The sequence below is a fragment of the Thunnus thynnus genome, chromosome 19, assembly GCF_963924715.1.
Source record: "Thunnus thynnus chromosome 19, fThuThy2.1, whole genome shotgun sequence".
Taxonomy (NCBI): Eukaryota; Metazoa; Chordata; class Actinopteri; order Scombriformes; family Scombridae; genus Thunnus; species Thunnus thynnus.
Genome location: NC_089535.1, coordinates 5,380,155 through 5,403,182, shown reverse-complemented (window position 1 = coordinate 5,403,182; position 23,028 = coordinate 5,380,155). Strand labels below are relative to the sequence as shown.

Below are 23,028 nucleotides of genomic sequence, written 5' to 3'. Positions count from 1 at the left end.
CACTTTGTCAAAAGCTTACATAGTATATAAGTATGTGTATAAAAGCAAAATAAATCAAAGAAATGAAAGACAAAAAAAGTATTAAAATAAGTTAAAAGGTATAATTTAAAAGTACAATTTAAAAAAGACAGTCTAATCGTTATAAAACATAAAATATAATGACAAACAAACTTTGTGAAGTGGAGACGTTGGCAGACACAAACTGTTTATTTCATTTATGTGTCAACACAGCAAATACGAGTCATATGATTCCTGGAAAAATGAAAGTGAAAATCTCAGAAGATAAAAGACGAGTCAGTGTTGCATTGAGGTAAATATTTATTACATAAACAAGATAAAAATCTGAGCTTTAACGATTAGTCGATTTATCTGCGTTCAATAGAAAATCATTGGTTTTATAATCATTTACATATTTTTTTCAAGCAAAAATGCAAAACATTTTCCAGATCCAACTAATCTAATGTGAATATTTGCTGCTTTTCTGTTAAACATCCTTGTAAACTGAATACTTTTGGGGTTTAGACTGTTTCCTCTGAGAGTTTTAAGGTACTTAACTGATCATTTTATATTATCACTACTATTATCACCACTACTATTCCACTACAACTCAGAGAAAAATATTGCACTTATTAATCCACTACATTTGTTTGGCAGCTGTTTGTTACTTTACAATTAAAGATTTTACAAACAATATGCTGATGATTGTTATAATTAAACTACTGACCAACATACACATTAAGTAGTTAAAATGAGTTTTATCTAACCTTGATACAAAAGTCAAATACTACTCAGACATCTATGCATCTGTAATACTACTTGAAATTGTAAAAGTATAATTAACAAAGGACATTTTCCTGTAGAATCTTTACTTTTGATACTTCAGTGAATTTTGCTAATGATAATTACTTTTACTTAACATTTACATTTTGTGATGGAGTATTTTCAGTGTGATAACGCCATTTTTACTTAAGCAAAAGATAAAAATACTTTGTCCTCCATTGCTTGAAAACCCTAAAAATTCAACAAGTTAAACAACAAAGTGAGCTTCTATTTCTTAAACATCTTTCAAGGAATCTGTGAGCTTCTAGTTTCATATCTATATATATTGACTAAAGGAGCCTGACAACCCTTTAAAATAATTCAGCGCCATAATTTCAGAAAGGTTCCCGCTGACTGTAAGGTCTTAGTGACAGGTACGTAGGATAAAGGAAATAAAGGAAAGCAAAGAATGAATTAATTTTATCTGATGAAGGTCTGAGAACTGAAACGTCATGTTATGGACAGAGTGCAGGATTAATTTGTTTTTCATTTCACAGCAAAACCTTTTAAAATAAACCATAAATCATATCAATATCACAGGAAAAGCAACAACAAAATAGCCTAAAATATACAAAGATGTAGCAGTGATGGAAACTGGCTTGTTCTTAAACGTTTTTATTCAATTAAAACCATGTGAAGCTCCTATATTTGCTGCTGGGATTATGCAAATGAAGCATCTTGTATGTAATAACAGCAGGACGAGGTAGAAGTATACCAAGCTTTATTGAGCATTGCACTCATTCATGTACAGGTAATGTTGAATCTTTTTTGTACAACTCTTGTCAGTAGTGCAACTCGTGCAATGATTAAAGAAAAGAAAAAAAAAAAAAAAAAGAGTCCTTCAAGTGTTTCAACTTCAGAAAGAGCCGATCTGCCATATGACACTTTAAAGTCAGCAGCACATGTACATAAACATCTCGAAAAGACAAAATAAAATTTAAAAAAAACATGAGTTGTTGGCTTAAATATGGTGGACAGTCGAGTTGAAAGATGTGATTTCCTATTTAGAGAGAGCAGACATTATTAATATTCTCAATAAAGTCTCCGAAATATCGTCCCAACAAATTTGGAGATGTGCTGCGTTGAATCAGTTTGAATCCTTTTACAAAGTGTACAAAAAAATGCACATGTGGGTATGTTACAAAGACTTCTTCCTTCTTATTTCATGTGGGTTTTTTTTTAAATGCAATCAATCAATAACAGGGGAAAAAACACACTTAATAATAACAACTAATCCACAGGGTTTAAAGATGTGTCTGAGCGCACCGTCTCATTAACATCTTCTATTATCAGCCAATAGGAGCGGCTCATGTATCCAGACTTTTAGCCCGTCCCCCCTTTTCCAGTGCAGATCTATAAACGCAGGACAGGACCCGAGGAGGAGGCAGAAGAGCTATTTAACAGAAGCGATCGTCTATTCTTTTTTTTTTTTTTTTTTTTTTTTTTTTTTAATTTTTTTAATTACAGCTCGGCTCCGGAAAAGCAGATGAATTAGAGGAGGAGGAGGAGATGTGTCCGTAGCATGTGCTGTGAGTCAAACACAGGACAGTACTGAGGAGAGGTGGAGGAGGATTTGAGTTATGGTCTCATGCATTTCAGATACTCTAGTAGAAAAAAAAAGAAAGAAGAGATTTTCTTTGTTTTGTTTTTCCAAAGAGGGTCTTTGTATGAGTTTAACCCCTGAGCACAATTCATTTAAAAAAAAAAAAAAAAAAAAAAAAATGCAACAAAATAAAAACATAAAAACAGAGCAGAGTTTGAGACTGAAACCGGTGTGAAGATCAGAAAGCAGCGAGTCTTTGTCGAGGACACGAGTTTCACATTTCTCAGAATTCCTTGGCTGCTTCATCTTAATAATGTTAAACATATTTCCTTCTACTTTCAGTGACAGATATGTAGTCCAGCCTGAAAAAAAAACTGAAATAAATACCGAAAAGTCGTTTTTTTTAACAACTGTGGAGCCTGTTTCACCGAATCTGCGACATGCAAGCTGCGACATGAGATAACATCCGAAAAAGGAACGCCGTACTCGCGGCACATGCTTGAATATACGAGAGAACTTTAAGATTTGCAAATTTATCTGATGTTTGAGAGTGACGATCGTTTACGGAACCGGACGCCGGCACCTTTTTCTGGATAAGAAAGTGTTCGCAAATCGATTTCATTAAACAGCGACAACAAGAAGTCAAATTTAACGTGGGAACACGACTGTTCAACTAAAACAGCTTTCACTTGTCATGAGTTGGACATCGTGTTGCTCCTTCACCAAAAGTCTGGTTTATTGATGACAAACTTAACTTCATCAAATATTATCTTTGTGAAACATTCTTTAATTTCATGCAGTATAAATAGAAGCGATTCGTCACCAGATAACGGACAGTGAAAGCGTGTTTGGTGTGTTGGGAAGGTGCCTGACTGCAGTAACTATGTGTACTGATACAAAAAAAGGCACATAAGACAAACTCCTGCTTGTTAATGTTACGATGAAGAACAAAATGATGAAGTGTGAAATAAAAACAAACCAAGGAACTTTGATAAAACATGAGACTCATGTGCGAAACAAGCTGATTAAGATGCAGAAGAAGTGGATTCTGATGATGATGATGATGATGACATTTTGGTCTTTGTTTCATGAGTGACGACGATGAACACAGACCAACAGAAGAAGAAGAAAAAAAATAAAAAGCACACACCTGGTTTCCCGTAGTTATCAAATTCTTTCACTGCACATGTACTGAATGTCTGAGGAATAAAGGTCTTCATCATATATTAATTATTGGATTGTAGTTTAGCATTAAATGCCCTTTTTCTTTTTATTTATGGTTTTTGCTTCATGTCAGATAGTTCGGACTCGGGGCATGAAAGAATAAACAGCTTTAAAGCGTCGGGTGAGGATAGTGGATAACTGAAACCGCCACAGGCCGACATCTACGTTTCAACTCTCAACTCAAGTCCGTCTTAATCAATATATCACAAATCTTTCACTCTGAATGTCAGAGGACGATACATCACCCGTCAAATCTCTCTAGGTGATAACACGAGTCTCTCGAAGGTTAAAAGAACAAAAAAAAAAAAAAAAAAACAACAACAACAACCCTGAAATCTTTTTCTCTGTACAACCACTGCTTTACATGTGAGAACGGTCACAGCTTGGTGTGACCTCTGACCCTCGGAGACGATGGGCGGGGGCGTGAGGGTGCAGAACAAGGGACAGCGGTCCTGGAGGTCTGCGGTGTGCAGAGAGATAGAGATGGAGCCAGATCCCTTTTAGTGTGGGGGATGTGAACTCGTGGGATCGAAGCCCGTGAAGCAGAGTGGTCCGAAACCCCCCCACCCCCCACCCAGACTATGTGTTGGGTGCGTGACTGAAACTTTGGGGGTGCAGCTGTTGCCTCTTCTGTTGCTCCTGCACAGCCAGCTGCTGGCTCTGGTCCGACGTGGAGAGCTTGTTAATTAACGGAGACACGCAGTTCGCTGGAATGATCAGTCCTGTGAAACAGAGAGAGAGAGTTGAGAATGAGCTGTGAGGCTGCTGTTTCTACGACGTGATAAAAAGGATATTTTGGGGGAAACATGCTTATTTGCTTTTCTTGCTGAGAGTCAGATGTGAAGATGCACGTCACTCTCATGTCTGGTCTGTAAATACGAAGCTACAGTCAGGAGTTTCTTGTCTGGCGGCCTCATGGGGACAAGAGAAAGATCTGCACAAAACCTCCCGTAAAACCAGAACTAGTTGTTTTATTACTTTGTTTACTGTATGGATTAAACAAACAACTTATAACATGTTACGTCAGTGAGCTTTAGAGGTACTGTGGACAGATCCAGGCCAGCTGTCTCTAGAGACTTTATGCCAAGCTAAGAAAAACATAACAAAACAAACCAAAAAAAAACATGTCAGTGGCCATGTGTCCATATTTACTGACATTTTACAGACATAAAACTTTATTGAGAAAATAATAGTCAGATTTGTCTGTAAAAATAGTCAAAGTGACCGTTATAATTTCCCTGAATCAGAGGAAAACATTTTAAGATGTCTTGTCTTGTTCAGCCAACAGTCTAAAATATTCAGTATGACAAAGAAAAACATTAAATCACAACATTTGAAGAGCTGAAACCAGCGAATGTAAGCAGCTCTATCAGCAGAGACAGCGGATTGTAACGACTGGTGGAAAACCCCGGAGTGCTTCCTCTGGTTTCTGGCCTGACAAGATCACAACCTTGAAATTATACTGAAAACCCAAAAAGCAAGAACATCACTAAAATAAGGCAGATGTTGGTCTATGTGCTGTTTAAGTGGTTACAGATCACATCCCTAAACGTTGCGCCGAGACGGACTCCAAACCAAAGAAACCCAAGAAGACCAAAAATGACCTGCTGCAGAACTGTGAAGAACGACGGCGGCCAAGATTAACCGACACGGGGGCCCCGACGTGTTGCCAAGGATAAGAAATGATGGAGGGATGCAAATAAACATGTTTCCCAGAAAACACCCGACTAGTCCTTCAACTTACCAACTATCCTCTGACCGTCTTCTGTTCTGAGACGGACGATCTGCACTTTTACGTTGGTTCCGCTGACGGGGGTGAGCACTTCCTCCAGCTCGTTCCACACGCTGAGCACCGAGCCGCACAGGACGTAGTACGTCCGACACCGGAGACCGATCTCGCACGGTAGCCCCACCGCCGCTTTCTTACAATTACCCCGCCTGTGAGGAGAAACACACAAGAGTTCACGAACCGAGACGTTTTAATTAGACTGATCAACGTCAGCTGTGAGGCTTCAGAAGGACTTTTGTTATCGTCAACAAATCCAACAGCTCTTCAGCCTACTTGAGACTGGTTTATTTATCTCTAATGTACGTACCAGAATGCATGAGAGCAGATCTTTGCTGACAGCTTGTACTGGTCCGTCCAGTGCTGCTTGGCGTCTTCTGACAAGACCTAACAAACCAAAAACACCAGAAGTTGTCACAGAAAGCATTCAGCCTCCTTCTCCTAGCACTTTTTTAAAAATAAAATAATGTTTTTACCTTTTTAAACCTCTTCTTGATGTCTGCGTACGTCTCCAGTTTGAGCTGTCTGCCGGTGTTGGGTCTGTACACCAGGAACAGCCTCTTCTTGGTGTTCACCTCTTTGACCAGTATGGCTGTTTTCTTGTTGTTCCTCATCTGATGAAATGAAACACACGTTTTACTGAAAGAGAAATCCATCACCAGTTACACGAACTGAACTACTGCAATCATCATACATCAGTCGGATTTCTGGGGACGAGAACTGCCAACTAGCCGAGGCTCGATCCATTAACCTTTCATTCATAAATCTGCATAATTGTGCAAAGTATTCTTGGCTCAGATATGAAATCACTCGATGCTAGCGGATGTGTTTGTTGCTACCAGAGCTGCACGATTAGTCAGTTAATTGATAAGTTGATGCAAAGAAAATTGATCAGCAACTATTTTGATGATTAATTAATCATTTAAGGTCCTTTTTTAAGGCAAAAATGTGATGTTTCAAGTTCTCAAAGTTGAGATTTTGCTGTTTTTTCTTGTTTTACATAACAGAAAATGTCATTTATTTGGATTTTTGGACAGTTGTTCAGACAAAATAAGTTGCTAGATGAAGTCACACTGGATTTTGTTTTGCTGTATAATGTTTTGACCTTTGTCTGTGATCATTCCTGTACATAGCAGGATGATCTTGATACATTTTTTGTACCAATATGGATCATCACAATGCAAATTCTGGTACAATAAAAAGGTGGAGATAAACTCTAAAAGCGATCCTGTTATAATAAAACTACAAGCAACCTTGATTTAAAAGTGTCAAATTCATATAGTCAGTTTGTTTTGAGGCCCTTTATTAGATATTGATATGTGGAGAGATGACAGAAAACAACGGAAAGAGAGAGAGAAAGGCAACAAAGGTCCCAGTGATCTTGCGGTTCTGGTTGGCAGAGCTAATCTCCCCTCTCATACCTGTACATAGAAGCCATCATCTGGTCCGTTCTGTTCTGCCCAAGCATGCGTGGCATCTTCCCAGGACATTCCTCTCTCCACACTGACCTGTAAGAAAAGACACACACAGATACAAAGTCAGGTGAGGTTACTGCGATCGAGCCGTATCATAAATAGGAGAGAGAGATCTAAACGACGTAAACGTTTATATGAACGTACTGTGAAGAGTTCAACATGTCCAGATGTGGTGTAGCCTGGTGTTAGGAATTTCCTGCAGTCCACCTTCTTCACCTTCTCGTCACCGGAGCCCAGATCTGATAGAAGAAACAGGGAGACATATATTACAGCTGAAATACATCAGGCAAGGACGCCACGTGTCACATAGGTGCTGCTACACCAACTACGTCTTTGTTGCAGGTGGCTGCGTGCTACTGAATTAACTAGATCATTTTAACTACAGGATTTGATTTATTTATTATAATGTGCAATGAAAAAGAACCCAGAAGGTTGCATCGCATTGCCTCTGGTACAACGGAGGTGTTTATTTTGATCCTTTTAAAACAGATTGCACGGTTCTATGTAGTTTTAACCTGTCGGAGGGCCGCGTAGAGAAAACAAAAAATAGACGAATAGCCGTGTAAAAACAGAGATGAGCAGTGCGATGCCTGCGAGGGTGCACGCGGCTTCCGCGGTTGGTATAGCTGCTTCGGTTGATTATAACAGACGCACTCTGCTGCAGCAGACGTGTCACGCCACGTCTGTGTTTAGTGTATTTAGACTGTTAGAAAGAATTCAGGTCCAATCAAAATGAACCACTGAAATCCAAGCTTACATGTCAGAGCAGACAGATGGTTATGACTCAAATCATAAAAAACGTTGTGCAAGAAAATCAGTTCACTCTGCCATAGTTTAAAAAAAATAAAATCTTGAGTTTTAAATGTGAATATGGTTGAATACGGAGCCCGGGGGAGGAGCCGTGGAGAGAAAAAACAAAACAAAAAACAACTAATTAATGCTCTCGATTTATCTGTTTTGCCTGTTCTCCTCTTGTGGAGGCACCAGATGCAGTCAGTCAGCCGGATGTTTGGAGAAAGCAATGAAGAAAACATTTCCCCTGAAACGTCTGTTAATTTATGTGCTGATGCGTGTTGAATGAAGAGTGAGTAATACGTAGTATAATATAAACTGGATGACATCCGCAGTAGCATCAAAGCACCGGCAGAGGAATAATGGCTCTCTTACCGAGAATGCCCATGTCATATCTGCCGTTCTTCTTGGCTTCCTGAATGACTGCTGCCAGTGTGTCAGAAAAGTACTGGAACAAGGCGTTCTGCTGCTGGACCTCCATCCCTAAAATACGGTTCAGGAACTTCCCGATGTTGTTGTAGTCTGCAGCGGGAACAAAGTATGAGCGTTAGATTAATTATTCTCCACCTTGTTGTTGATGTGTTGTACATCAAATTGAACAAGAATAGTTGCAATGTCACTTTAAAAATCACCTTTGTCCAGCGACAGCGTGCCAGATCTGTCCTCCACATTAATGAGGCCGACACCTATTAATCCACTTTGGATTTCTGCAGAAGAAGAAAAACACTTTTATCACTCAGAGACACATGAGAAGCACTGATTTGTTTCAAACATAGAAATCAATACAGTTTGCTAATAATTACTTCTATGGAATGAACTAAAAGTGCAGCAAACAAAATGGATTGTAGCAACATGAGACTACCAGTTTCTTGCGTTGTTTTTGATAACATGAGTCATACCTTTGAAGAAATCCCCTTTAAAGTTTGAGGGCGGCGACACCAGCGGAGCGTCGAGCTTCACGATCGATTTCATCACAATTTCCAGAGCGTTTCTGCCGTACTGTGAACAAGATTACCACAAGTGAGTCACTGTTAATAACTACGACAATAAAAAAAAATTAAAAAAAACATGTGAAAGGAAACACTTGATGTTCTTACTTTGTTGTCAAAATTAAACCTGCTGAGATCTCGAGTTTCTGTTGCTCTTCTGTCTCCGTGAGTGAGAGCGCCCTGTTAAAGATTTAACACAAATGCAGTTAATGTTTAGTAGAAATGATGAACTTCACCACACTTTAAAAAAATACATAATTCAATTCATCCTCACCAAGCTTTCAAGTCTTTTGGCAACAATGGATGCAAATCTTTGCTCTCCTGCGAGCTCCGATATGAGGAAGACATATTCTGGGGCCGTGACCTGGTTTGACCTGTGAGTTCTCCCTGCGTCCGGAGAAACAAGAGAAGAAGAGTTCAGTACGTTTTGAACCACATCCTTATTCATGTAATCAAATGTTTGTATTACCGAGGGTTAACATCTACTGACCGAACTGCTGTATAGCTCTGTCTGCGCTCCACGGAAGCTCCAGCGTCATGTGGACTCTCCGCCGCTGGTTCTTCACCCTGCGGTCGGCCTGCAGGGATATACCCGAGCTGGCGGCTTCCGAGATGATGGCGATGTTCTGGTTGACAAGGCGGACGACGGATATTAAGTTTTCACATACAAAATATGGAATAAGCAGCTGTTATTTCTTTATTAAAAGTCTGTCAGTCGTGTCCAAAAGTTTTAGCTCAACCATAAGAAAATGAAATCAGTCTCTGCTGGCTGGTGGCTTGTTATAGGAGGTTAATAATCTGCAGTATAACAGTGGGACGTCATTGAAATTAGTGCAGCTGGTCAGAATCAGCGGATGAGTCGGTGAACCTTTCAGTATTTATTAATACATATATACAGAATAATAAATATTCTGTCTGAACATCCACCAAGTAATTACAGCACCAAACCTCTAATAATAATAATCAGTTACATGATTGGTAAAACCCATCTGTCCTCTTTAAAGTTTGCCTTTTTACCTTTTCTCCATCCATGAATCTTTGTTTCTCTGTGAGGTTGAGGATTTCCACCGGGACATCCAGCTCAGAGCGAGATTCATAGGTGATGCTGCCGTCGTCGTTACTGACCACACGACCTTTACGGCCCGTCATCTGAAAAGAGACGGAAAAGTGAGAAAAGTTATTAAAAAAACAAAATGTATGTCTCAGCCAACCAGTCAAGCTGCAGTTAATATCCACGTCTGTCCACTCATAATATTTGTAGTGAAGACTTTGAAGGAATTTAATAAAAAGGTATTAAGGTTGTTTTTTTTTAAATCACTATATTGACATGTTTGATTCCAGTGAGAAATACGTCATCTTCACTTAGAGACTGTGAAACTTTGTCATAATTAGCGTTTAAATTCTTGAGTTATGGACAAAAACGTGTTTTGTGAGGTCAGTGACCTTTAACCACCTAATTCTGATCAGTTCATCCTTGAGTCCAAGTGGACATTTGTGCCAAATTTCAAGAGATTCCCTCAAGGTGTTTCTGAGATTCGCGTTCATGAGACAGACAAAGTGAAAACATAATGCGTCTGGCCACGGTTGTCGCAGAGGCATATTAAAAAGAAAAAAAAAGAAGCGACCACAGATGTTTGTACCTCGGCTACGTTGTCAGGTCCTCCCAGTTCATCTATTAGCTCATCCAGAGTGTTGGGAGGTAGATCCTCGGCTAGCTCCTCCAGTTTTTCCAGCAGATCTTTCTTCATTTTCTGGGCATGTTCCACTGCGTCCTGACTTGTTAGGCAGCTATCCTGACTCTCTGCCTTAACTTATGAAGAAGCAAAAAAAAACAATACATTCATTAACCCTCAGAAGGCCGAATGAAAATGGCTTTAATCAAATTTTACCTCGCGCTAACATGCTTACCTGCGGCAGGCGCACTGGGAGGGTTGACGGGGGCAGTGAAAGCAGGCCTGGTGGAGCCCAGCCCTGAGGCTAACAAGGCACTTTGAATGGAGTCTGGATCGATACTCTTCCTTCGCTTTTTCTTCTTCTTCTTCTCTTTCCCTTTCTTTGGTTCCTTTCTGATGAGCCACGGATCTAAACGGAGGAAGGCAGAAAGGTTTGATGTGATCATAAGCTATAAAATGTCTTTGTTTAACATCCACGACCTGAAAACTGGATTCTCACCATCTTCCTCGTCGTCATCAGACTCGTCTCTGAATGGGTTGAAATCGTCGTCTTCATCCGCCGAGCTGACAGATTTGAAGCTGTCGTCGCTGTCTTTACCGGACTCTCTGTCCGACTCCTCCGACTGGCTGTCCTCAGAGCTGGTTCCCGACAGACCGCCGTGCTTGCGAGGCTTCTTTTTGGGCTTCTTTTTGACCTCTGAACCTGGAGAGACCACGATGAAGAATGAAGAAAATTTTTAAAGATTAAACGAGAATCAAGACAAGAGGTATTTTTTAAGAAATAATGTCAACTCGTCTTTCTATTTGCTATTTGTTATTAGCTCATAATTTCCATTACCTTTCCTTTTCTTGCCCTTCTGTTCAGGTTCTGCTGGGGTCTCGCTGGGAGAGGGGGTCTTCTTCGCTGAGAGGTCAATACCTAGCAGGCTGTAAAGCTTCTGTCGGTCAGGAGCTGGAAAATGCTTCTCAATCAGGGACTGCAGCACCCCTCTGCAACAGAAACACTTCATTACAGTTCCTGCATGCGTCGTTCCGTTACAACTGTGTGAAAAGAATCATCTTTTTTTTTTTTTTCTTTCAGCTGTGGTTTAAGTGAGTCCGTACTTTGCAGTTGACACGAAGTCATTGAGTTCTCCTCCTCCTTCCTCCAAGGCCTCCAGTGTTCTTGCTTCTCCGGTGGACTGAAGACCGATCACCACACACTGCAGAGGAAACAGCTTGTCAGTATTTCATGCACGGAGGATGTCGCTGATCACAACATGAAGAAGAGTTCTAGGAGGGCACTGAGTAGCTTTTTGTTTAGCATTTGTTTCAGTGTTGACAAGAGTCATGTCTTTAGTTGTCTTTGGTGGTAATTCAAAGCCTCTGCAGCATTCTTTAAGCTCCTTATATGCATGTTTGATTAGTCGGACGATAGAGATTTTCCTGGTCCTGACTGCTTCATCATTGTTTTTTTAATATTTATTTTCAGGCATTTGTGCCTTTATTAGATAGTGAGAGTCAAGGGATGACAGTAAACTAGGAGAGAGAGACATGAGGTATGACATGCAACAAAAGTTCTGCTGCTGGAATCAAACTTGTGCTAATGTGACATGATGACTGTTAACCAGCAGGCAACAGGAGCTCTCCAGCTTCATCGATGTTTTGTTTCAGGTGGTTGTAAATATTTGTTACATTTTTCTCATCATCTATGAGTCTGGTTCCACACAGCAAACTGCACCATGTGCCTTTTTTTTTTTTTTTTTTTTTTTTATTACAGTAAAAGCACTTTGTCAGCGTTTTGCCAGAAGTAGGTTATATGAATGTGTTTGCTATTCCTCACCAGCACTGGGTTTCCACCATGCTGACCTATTTTTAAGAAGTGTTTTCTTTCACATTTTACTCTGCTGTCTTTCACATGTTAGATTTACATCGATGTGCTGCCCTCCTGCCCCCCCCCACCCGTCCCACCACCACACTTCCTGTCATGTTGAGTAATGTACACTTGCCCTGCAGCATACGTCAGATCAGAGAGATACTGGGAGCCTGCGGTTTCATGCGATCTCCCCACTAAGGCAAACACGGCAGAACTGTATTCACAGATCAGACCGCAGACGGGCAAGTACATGACCTTCATTATAAAGTCATCATGCAGTCAGTCATATTTCAAGAGTTGTCTCACCTTTCCATTCTGGACCTCCTCTCTGGCCAGCTGGACCACCCTGCGGACTTTGGATGCGATGCAAAGGTATTTGAAGAACCTCTGGTGAGCGGACCAGAACTGGCCCCACATGGACTTCTTCATGCGTTGCTCTGCATCCATCAGGTTCGCAGCCTGCTGGAATTTCTCACGTGCACTCACCCACTGAAAGACGCATGATGACATATATTCATTAACAGCAAGCAAAAAAACAAAAGGAACGCAGTCGTGTGTTTAAAATGCATTTCTACAAGCTTATTTAATGTGCTTACCAGCCTCACGGATTTGTTATACATGTAAATGTATTTCTGCGTCAGAGGAACTTCCTCAATCTTGAAAGTGACACCTGTAAAACTCAACTGCCTCGCAATGTACATCCCCCTCAGTTTCATGTCCATAGCAACAATCTCCATGGCGCCAACGCCTCTGAAAAAACAAATGAAAACATACGTTAGGTCGGCGGACATTTGTTGCTCCTCTGTAAAACTTTCCTGTCGGAGAAACTTACCTGCGTTCAACAGCTTGGATAAAGTTGCCAAATTCTCTGAAGGGTGTTTTATGTCCCCAGATGCCCAACCGGTTCATATAAGCCATGTTTCGGGGTTCAGACGCACCTAGACAGGAAAAAATACATTTTAAGAATGTACAGCAGTGGCTCGGATTCACCAGGAATCCATTCAAGAAGCAGGTTTCATTTGATTGTGTCTACTAACCCGTAGCGCTGGCGTACACAACACGAGCCTTGGGGAGTTTGTTCTGCAGTTCCAACACTGCGAGCCCAGTTTTCGTGGGCTTGGATGATCCGATCGGACATACGTTTTTGGCTTTATGACACTCGTCATATACAATCTGAAGTCATTCGGTTAAGGAAAGTCATTAACATTTCTAAAAGAATCTCATTTAAAATCACCTTTAATGCAGTTAATTTTGGCATAGGTGAAAATATATGAAGTAATTTCCTGAGTACGTCTGTTTTACTGACTGATCGTCTCTTCAAAAAAGCTTCTATGAGAAGGATACAACTCCATCAAAGTCCTCGCCACACCAGTGGAGAAGCTGTTGAAATCTGGTCTTGTACTTCCCTCCTGATTGGCTCTCTCCTATCAAGGAGGAGTAGGTGGCGAAGATCACACCTTTCTTCACGCTCCCATTGTGTTTTGAGGAGATTTTGCCATATTTGAACTGACAATATAAAAAAAAAGTGTAATTGAGTCACACTTCGCAGTTACAAAGCAGGTTAATGTTTTCATTTATGTATGATAGAAGTGATCTTACCTTGTTCAGTGAATGAACCTGGATGTTCTTGGCTCCTATATCCCTTAAATCCCTTTCAGCATCATACTTCAAGTCATTGGAGACACTAAACCTGAACAAAAGAGGGGAATGTATATAGTTAGAGGTAATATGTTGTAGGCATAACGTTCATAGTTTGTAATCTCCAAACACAATTGAATAGATTTGGAGTATTTACCAAAGTGATCTCTTCCTGCCTAAAAGATAATTCTCATAGATGACCCCCGCGATCGTCCGGCCTTTCCCCACACCAGCTCCATCACCGATCAAATACGCAGCTCGATCACCGCTGGGGAGGAATGTCTCATGTTGCTGTGATGCATCGAGACAAGAAACACACAATTAAAAGTGCACAGATTTGCCTTTCAAAGTAATAAAGACCCACAGACTGAGTCGGAGCGGTCACACATGAGAAAAAGACACCGCGAGTGTTTACCTGAGCGGCGTATGTGATGGCTTCCAGCTGCAGAGCAGACAGGGAGCCGCGATCGATGACTTCTTCTGGGATGGACAGTCTGTACCAAACATCTGGAGGGTTGACGCTGGACAGGGAACTGGTCTCCACCACTGGATCAGGATGCCGCAGGCCGACCTTTACTGTGTTGACAAACCAACCGGTCAGTGGATCCACAAACAATATCACAGCTGTACTTAGTTTGATTTGATTGAGTTTCACTGATAAAGAACGATACAGTCGTCATTACTCAATGTAGGACATTTCTATTAAATGTGAGTATAACATACATCATCTAAATTCTATATCTAACATCTGTGTGTAATAGAATGTTAGTTTCTTTTATATTGTTGGTGTATATACTTATTCACACCTCATATAAACAGTGTTAATCTTTCTATGTGTTGAAGGAGTACAGGCACTAGTAACCATTTAAATTAGGGAAATACATTTAAAAATCCTGCACGATATCCCTGTAACAGTATGATTGGAAGATTTACTGACATTGACAAGTTCTGTATTTTGCGAGAAAGAAGAATTTATTCTGTAATAGTGAATTTTCTCTGATGTTTAGTAAAGAATTAAAGGAATATTTATTTATTTTTTTAATTATGATTAATTTGATTATATCATTACGCAAGTTTCACATATCAAAATCAACATTCTCAAAAATGTTCCCCAAATTTCAATTATTTTTTATTTTTGTGTTTGAAGCACATGGAAAGACTCTTTTTAGTAACATCTTATCTACTCATTTATTAGTTTTTTTATATTAACAAACTAACAATACAAAATCTCTGACATCACAGCTGACAAGTAAATCAGTAAAAATAAATAAAGGGTGTAATAAATCATAGTCATATTTATATATATTTACATTACATTAACGCTAAGAGGAAGTCTGACAGGACATGAGAAACTGAAAAACAGAAGCTTCTGCTGTCCTGAACTGAGAAGCACCTGATTCAGCTGTTCACTCTGTTTCTACCAGGACATGAGAGACGTGACTCAGAGGATCATGTTGGTTTCTTTCTAACTCATTTGAAAGAAAAACCAAAAGACAAACGGCAGATTTATTTATTTATTTATCATTTATTTATTTATTTATGTGCTGTCTGAGTCTTTGTATTTTAGTTTGTTGACATTAAAAGCTTGCTGTTATATATACACTCAGTGTTAACCTGCTGAGCAGTTTCCAGGGCGTTTGTGTTTAAATGTAAGAACCAAACAAAGCTGCCTTTTATCAAACTCTGACGAGATGTTTTTCAGACGTTTGTTGTCGTAAAACGCGGCGCCATGTGATTAGGGAAGCATTCTGCACTATAATACCAGAATTGTAAACTAATTTTTTTATGAGATTTAAACTCCTCCATCACAACACTTACGTTTCATCGGCATGTACTCTGCATAAGTCTCTGCGTGACCCAACTCTTCTTCCTCCTCCTCCTCAGGCTCTTCCTCCTCCTTCATCCCTGGTAGTTTCTGTAAACAGAGAGTCACATAAAGAGACGAGCAGTTATTACCAGATATTCTTCTGCTTATAAAGCAGCTTTTAAACATAACCAGAAATATCAATATTCCACTGGGGCCTTTAACATACAGACACATTTAGCAGTGTTCAACATCTTTCTTAAATCAATATCATAATTCTTACCAGAGCATGTGAAAAGTTGTGCATTTTAATGTCGTCATTAATCCAGATTCTGGCAGCGTCTTTACCCAAAACCTCCTTCTTGATTCCATTATTCATTTCACCTGAAACACAAACAAACAGAGACCAGATGTGTTACTGAGAGACTCAAAGCTGTTCGAAAACTCACAAATATCGATTTCAAAATATTATAATTTTAACGGGGCCTGTTAAAGCTCGGGTTTGTCATTCCAACAAATGAGGATTTAACAAAGGTTGATCTGTTAAAATCAGTAATATCCTGATGAAATGTGGACAGGAAAGTGTTTCCAGGACTATAACGGAAAGATCTGGACTTTATAGCAGGTTTTGAAAATCAGTCACACATGAATTTATAGTCTCATTTGACACACAGTCAGCCATAATTTTTATTTCATTTTGCAGAAGATTTTTCCTCTTTATCAGCCTCATTTACTGAGGGATAAACAGAGAAATTGATTAGCTGTGGCTGAACATAGATGGGAAATACCAAATGCCTTCTGCTAAGATTTAAACCTGCACAATATGAATGAAGAGACTCTAAAAGAACCACCAGGAGTGCCAAACCTACTGAGAGTTAAACACCCAACACTACAGCTTTAAGCTCATTAAGTGTACGGCTCTGATAACTTCTTTAAATGTCTTATATGTCTCTCTAGATGGGGATGATCAAAACTATACATCACAAATTATTGATATGACTTTGTTTAAAAGGAGTACAGCATGTACACAACCTTGCTGCATGTTTAAATAACTCACCCTGACCGGTGGCTGTTGCCGTTGCTACTGGTGTAGTAATGTCAGGTGGAGGCTTTAGCTTCATGAGCTCCATCAGACTGTTGCCCTTTAGGCCAGTGCTCCTCACATTGCCCGTCCTAAGGAGGTCTTTCAACTGAATCTGTGAGGAAAAGCAAACGTATAATCAGAATTTTTAAAAAAGAAACCTTTTCTCTGTGACCAGTTTGTGCCTCTCATGCACCAACGTTACATTTTAGTCTACTGCATGATAGAGACAATTTTAATCTGTTTTCCAAGATTCCTAATCCAAACAAAGATAGCAGCTGTTGGCTACCTAGGCAGGAATTAAAGGATTCTTTAAATATCTTCACAACAGCCTCAAATGTTGTCAAATAAACTTCTGTGCTTCTCAAACATCAACAGATATTTATCTTCCAGAGAAACAGATGCTAACTACTGCGATTCTACTGTAATGCTACAAACTCACCTCTCTGTTAGAAGGCACAACTGTGGACACTGAAGGAGGGATACTTGTAGTCGAGGGGGTCGGTGAACCTCGCAGGGCTGCGTTAGCAACATGGACCACCTTGGTGACGGTTATGGTGTGTTTGATTGGGTTTGTAACTGACTGTTTGGTCACGGTAGCTCCTAATGACGGCAACTGATTCAGCTGATTTAAGACAAATGTGGTGGTTGATGGCTGAGGTTTGTGCTGTTGGAGACAGAAAAAACAACAACATGATTTTAATACAGAAAACAAACATCCGCTGCATCGTAACATTGTGTCTTGCATAATTAATTTAGGGAACTGAATGTTCCATAATCTCACCCTGATAGTAACTATAGGGACCGGAGCTGGAGGCTCAGTTCGAACAGCGTCCACTGACTCTGTCCCCAAACCAGCATCCAGGGCACTGATGGAGATAGACTGGAGGACAACCAGAAATAAGAACATTAACATATAGTTATGAAAATTAAAAATAACTTCTGCTCCTATTTAAGCAGAAAACAAAAGCTCATCTTACTTGCTGGGTTGTAGAGGGCTGCGCAACATCCTGAGAATCAACATCAAATAGACCGATATCATTTGGGCAAATGCCGCTCTCACTAAGAGCAGTGAGAAGTAAATCCTGTCCAGGATCCATCTGCAAAGACAAACTCATGTTAACATATTTCATGCTGACGATATTGGTTTACAAATAAAAATATCATCCCAACAGTGATAAAACAGTAATAAAAATATTTGGGCGTGAAACAGTTAGTTATGCAGAATCCATCTGCAACAACTCTGATAAGCGGCTGTTAATATATTTCTCCAAGTAAAAACATTTCCTGCCTTAGTTTGTCTGATACGAGAGTAAACTGAATCTCATTCACGGCGTGCAATTTGAAGACGGAGACGTCATGTGGAGCTTTAGGAAACTGTGATCTGCATTTTTCTGACATTGTTTAGACCAAACAAAATCAAAGTATTTGGCAGATTAATTGTGAATAAAAAAAATAATAGTTACAATCCTAAAATACTGCAGCAATAAGTCATATTTTGAGAAAAAAAAAAAGTTGTGAATGTAGGAGATTCTACTAATCTAATAATTTAAAAGCACCCTGTTTGTAAAAAGACATGACCAGATCCATTTCTCTGGCATGAAAAAGAGGGAAAATGTTAACACAGACATGAAGTTGTGAAGTTAAACAAGCATCTACACATCAAGAGCTTGATTTTACTTTCATTTAAACATTTAACTCTTCACAACATCATATAAGAGTTTGGAGTTCAAGGTTTGACTTTGAGGTCCTATTACACCGCCTGCTTGTCCCTGCATGACGTTACTTTTTGTTCAGTTCTTTCTTTTGAGCTCTTAAATATTGTCAAAAAGACAAATCTGCCTGAGAAATCGGTTGAAGCAGAAGTAGCAACAACCACAAGCATAGAAATCATAATGAATTACAACTATTTAATCTAAGCTGCAGTAGATGTAAGTGAAAAGATGCAACAATGCCTTCTCTTTTTACCTTTTATTTTTTGACTGTTATGCACCACAACCCTACTTGGCATTAAACCTGTTTCTGACCCTTCATAGACCCACATGTATAGCACACGTGTGTGATGAAACAAGCAACGCAAAGGTCAATTAAAAGTCCACTTTACAATTAAAAATAAATAAATCAGTAATGCGTTTTAGATCCGATATAAAAAGACCAAACATCCGGTGTTTAACCTTAACGCGCAGTTTAAGTGCTTAGTCATTTAAAACTAATGCAAGTAAAATATTCTATTTAATTTTTTCACCTCGCCGCATCTCCTCTAAAAAGCGCATGACGAAAAAAGTAAAAACGAAACACTAAAATAGGAACACCGACTCCAGATACACGTATTCACTCCGAAATATAAGGAAGAAGATACAAGTATCAGAGATATTCATTGATCACAGCAACCGTTTACACACCAGGACGGATCCGAGACTCGTTACAAAGTGACCCAAAACAAGACACGTGTTTGCAATGCGCCGCTTTAACTTCCTGGTGTCTCTGACTCAACGTAGCTTCCCCCCTCAACAGTCCTCGTTAGCACAGCGAGGTTAATCATTATTCAAAACATACAGCAAACAGTGGATGAAAGAGCCGCGCATTTAATGTACAAAAAACCCACACATTTTAAATGTTCAACCTCGCTCATTTATAGCTCCGTTTCCTTCACTGACACGCTGTCATAGCGGCTAAACCGGCCTGTTTGGATCAGGGTGACACAGCTTAGCAACGTTAGCTTGTTGGCTCACTAACCGAAAGCACAACTCAAAGACACTCACATTAAAAAGGACAGTGACATGGCAGTGAAGAGTGAGATAATAAATCTAATTAAAGTCAATCATGCCGTAATAATAATAATAATCATAATCATAATATCAAGCAAATAAGCAAATTTCAGAAAGAAACATCACAGCCGTTAATACTGTTAACGGTAACTCCGGTGACTTTCTCGCTAATGTCTTATTTTCTCTCCGGTGTCGCCACTTCGCACATGGTACAATTATGCTTTTATTACATTAAGTTTGGTTGTTGTGTCTAAACATTACATGACATTTTAAAAGCACCAGATTGTGCCTCATGTTTTTTTTTTTAGCATACATTCAGATAAACCTCTCTCTCTCTCTCTCTGCTGAAGTTAGCTTCCGATTCAGAATTAAGGGGAAAGTTAAGGGGAACATAAATTATGATATTTAACAGCTGATTCTCCGTTTTTTTCCACCACTTACATTTGTGAGAAAGTGTTAGACATCGTAGACAAAAAGCTTTAACGCAGTTTTAATCCACTTTCAGATTTGTGAAACCTTCATTTTGCTTATGAAAACAGAAAAAAGGGCGATTTCACCGCTTTCCCCCCTCCATTCAGACCACATTAGACCAGGCCCAGATCAAAAACCACTATATTTAGACTTGTAAAATCTGGTCTAGTTTAACAAGGGGACTCCAGAGACTCATTAAAACGGTTTCAGATTTGTGAAACCTTGTGGAACCTATTTCACTGCTTTTTTCTATTTCCAAAAATGCAGTGAAATCGCCCTTTTTTCCCCCAGTTTTCAAGAATAGAATAAAAGATTTCACAAATCTGAAACTTAAGTCTTTGGAGTCTCATTGTTAATCTAGTCCAGATTTGACTAGTCTAAATATAGTGGTTTTTTATCTGGATCTTGTCTAATGTGGTGTGGATGGAGGAAAAAAGTAGTGAAATCGCCCTTTTTTTGTTTTCATTAGCAAAAATGTGTTTCACAAATCTGACAGTGGATTTAAACAGTGTTAAGGCTTTTTGCTACGATGTCTAACACTTTTTCACAAGTGTAAGTGGTGCAAAAACAGAGAATTAGCTGCTAAATATCAATATTTATGTGCCCCTTAACTTCAGCGTTGTTCTTTCTGTTTCGACACAGAAAAGAGAGGGGGCAACGTGGGAAAAATGGTTAAAAATCTTTCTTATGAGTCAGCAGGCTAAATATTTTAGAAGAGAAGTTAGAAGAGTCTTTGGTGATTCAGGAAAGACTGTCAGCAGTACGTGTTTTTCTTAAAACCACATTGCCGGTGTTAGGTCCCAAATGCTTTTCAACCCACCTGGTTCACACTCACTCGCTGCGTTCAACCTCACAGCAGGAGTTGTGGTTTAGTTTATATTACTGGGGATTTTCAAGTTGCATCTCATATCTATTGCGGTAAATATGAAAGAGACAGACCACAGCTGCTGCTGTTAGGTGAACACAACGTGTACGGGAGCCAGCTAGCTTGAAAACCAGTTGGGACATGACACCGGTGTTGTGTCGAAATCTGCTCCCCTTCCGATATGCGTTTCCCCTTACCTTAACCTGCACCCAGCCTTATCCTTGACCCCAACCAGTCGTCTCCTGAGGTGCTTAACATGACCCCAAGCTTACCTTAACCCCAACCAGTTATCTCTGCTACGGCTAATCATAACCCCCTAAACGCGGAGGTGCTGCTACGGGAAGCATTATTTGATGGAGGAACAGACTTAGACACAACACCTGTTACTTATCTTTTAGATTAACCGACGGGTCACCTCTGACATTTCGGTCACAGAGGTAAAAATTATGCTTTTATTAGCTGACGTTTGGTTGTTGTGTCTATTAACTTTGGACGTTAGCAAGCAGTGCGTTGACATATGAAAAAAAGAAGCCCCAGTTTGTGCCTCTCATGTGTTAGCATACCTCTCTTTCTGTTTCGATACAGAAAAGAAAGGGGGCAACTTAGGGAAAATTGCTAAAAATCTTTATTATGATTCAGCAGGCGAAAAATTTATTCATCTAAACGGTTAGAAGTGAATCTGTAAACACCTTTCAGTAAGTGTTTATAAGCGACACAGCCGGTTAGTTACGTATCTTTTAGAGAAACCCGACGTTTACATCTGAGACCCAAATGTCTGATATATAATTATGTGTTTATTACCTGCCGTTTGGTTGTTGTTGTCTTATTAACTTTGCGTTGGATGTTAGCGGGCGGTGCGTTGACGTTAAATCGCGTGAGTATTTCCAGGCTAGCTGCGTGAAATCGATAACAAGAAGTTAACGATAAATGAGCTTTCCACATGCAATAACATCCAGTAAATAAACACCACCTTGGGAGTCCACACACTGTGTCCGCGGCAGCTCGGTTAGCAGATTACCGCCTCGCATTGTTGTGATGTTGTTGTCGGTGCTCTCGCGCACTGTGTCATTGCCGTTGCTAGCTCACGTTAGCAACGAGAAGCGTTAAACGGAACCGAAAACTTCATATTTCCCTCAGGTGGTGACACACGACGACAGCTGCGTGTTTTTTAAATGAGTTGATGCGTTAAGATAAGGTTAAAACAAACAGTTATCAAGCAGGAGGTGAACTTACTTGACAGTTTAACGGCCGCTCCGGGTCGCACTCAGCAGCTCTGGGGGTTTGTTGTCCTCTCCGCTCCGCCGCGCTCACGCCATCTTTTTATCAAACGCTCCGCCGCATGCCGGTCACGTGACGCGCGGCCCGACAGTGGCCGTTTTAACAGTCGAACTCCGCGCGCTGCGTCCGTTAAAACGAGCCTCCGACCGGCCGCAGGGCAACCCGCACCGACAATACACCGACGAAAGCGAGAAATTTAACATTTCTAAACCGTTAACACAAACGACAAACATAGCAGAGTCAGCGAGCTAATACAGCGTCACGTGACCCCCCCGCGAGGTCTGGGTAGGAAGTGACGATGACGAATTTTTCTTCTTCGGCGTCCTCTTCCTCTGCTTTCTTCCTTCAAGTTTGCCTCTTTCATAATATAACTACTGTGTGCATATACATCAGTGGTGGAAAGTACATTTATTCAAGTACTTTGTATTTATTTGTTAATTTATTTATTGATTTGGATCCCCATTAGCCACCACCAAGTTAGCAAGTACTCTTCCTGGGGTCCACACAGGTAAACATTACATCATTATGCAAAACAGTAGTGTCATTAAAAGCCAAGGCAAAAGGGAACAAACAATAACAATAAACAAGAATACTACAAAAACAAACAAAAAAATCTACAATAAATAACAACAATGACAACAAGTACCCACACTATATCTAAACAATCAGTAAAACATTTGATACAGCACAAAAATTATATTAGTACCATTAAAAACTTCATACACAGTGACTGAGAAAATGATATAAAGATGTGCTTAAATACAATTTTAAGGTACTTGTACTTTACTTGACTATTTCCATCTGATGCTACTTAATACTTCCACTCCACTACATTTATTTGACAGCTTTAGTTACTTTTCAGATGAAGATTTGACACAATGGATAATATAACAAGCTTTTAAAATACAACACATTGTTAAAGATGAAACCAGTGGTTTCCAACCTTTTTGGCTTTTGACGTCTTACA

At 39.8% G+C, this 23,028-nt stretch overlaps 1 protein-coding gene across 3 annotated transcripts; it reads right to left on the bottom strand.

Annotated features, from left to right (window-relative positions):
• Positions 1–1,523: 1,523 nt before the first annotated feature.
• On the bottom strand, positions 1,524–22,355 carry sbno1 (strawberry notch homolog 1 (Drosophila)). Of its 3 annotated transcripts, none has more exons than XM_067573676.1 (33): positions 22,017–22,355; positions 17,660–17,779; positions 17,464–17,562; positions 17,122–17,346; positions 16,656–16,794; positions 15,882–15,982; positions 15,613–15,709; positions 14,210–14,370; positions 13,952–14,085; positions 13,756–13,846; positions 13,501–13,662; positions 13,194–13,329; positions 12,989–13,094; positions 12,753–12,906; positions 12,463–12,645; positions 11,406–11,503; positions 11,140–11,291; positions 10,801–11,004; positions 10,537–10,710; positions 10,269–10,438; positions 9,646–9,777; positions 9,119–9,254; positions 8,903–9,015; positions 8,737–8,808; positions 8,539–8,638; positions 8,272–8,346; positions 8,015–8,161; positions 6,992–7,086; positions 6,794–6,880; positions 5,849–5,986; positions 5,683–5,759; positions 5,331–5,524; positions 1,524–4,308 (listed from the first exon to the last, which is right to left on the bottom strand). In XM_067573676.1, exons 2-33 carry the CDS (start codon positions 17,777–17,779, stop codon positions 4,166–4,168), a joined length of 4,215 nt encoding a protein of 1,404 aa, XP_067429777.1. In that variant the 5' UTR covers positions 22,017–22,355; the 3' UTR covers positions 1,524–4,165. The 3 variants fall into 3 exon arrangements, with proteins under 3 accessions (XP_067429777.1, XP_067429776.1, XP_067429778.1); XM_067573675.1 differs by lacking the exon at positions 22,017–22,355 and adding an exon at positions 21,585–21,715; XM_067573677.1 differs by lacking the exon at positions 22,017–22,355 and adding an exon at positions 19,082–19,103.
• Positions 22,356–23,028: the final 673 nt, after the last annotated feature.

Excerpts from the sequence above, each read along its gene's own strand:
- sbno1 (XM_067573676.1), bottom strand. The coding sequence starts at position 17,779 with ATGGATCCTGGACAGGATTTACTTCTCACTGCTCTTAGTGAGAGCGGC. Across the intron at positions 16,795-17,121 it reads TTGTGCCTTCTAACAGAGAG|ATTCAGTTGAAAGACCTCCT; the intron begins GTGAGTTTGTAG and ends TTTTCCTCACAG. Across the intron at positions 10,439-10,536 it reads TCCCAGTGCGCCTGCCGCAG|TTAAGGCAGAGAGTCAGGAT; the intron begins GTAAGCATGTTA and ends CTTCTTCATAAG.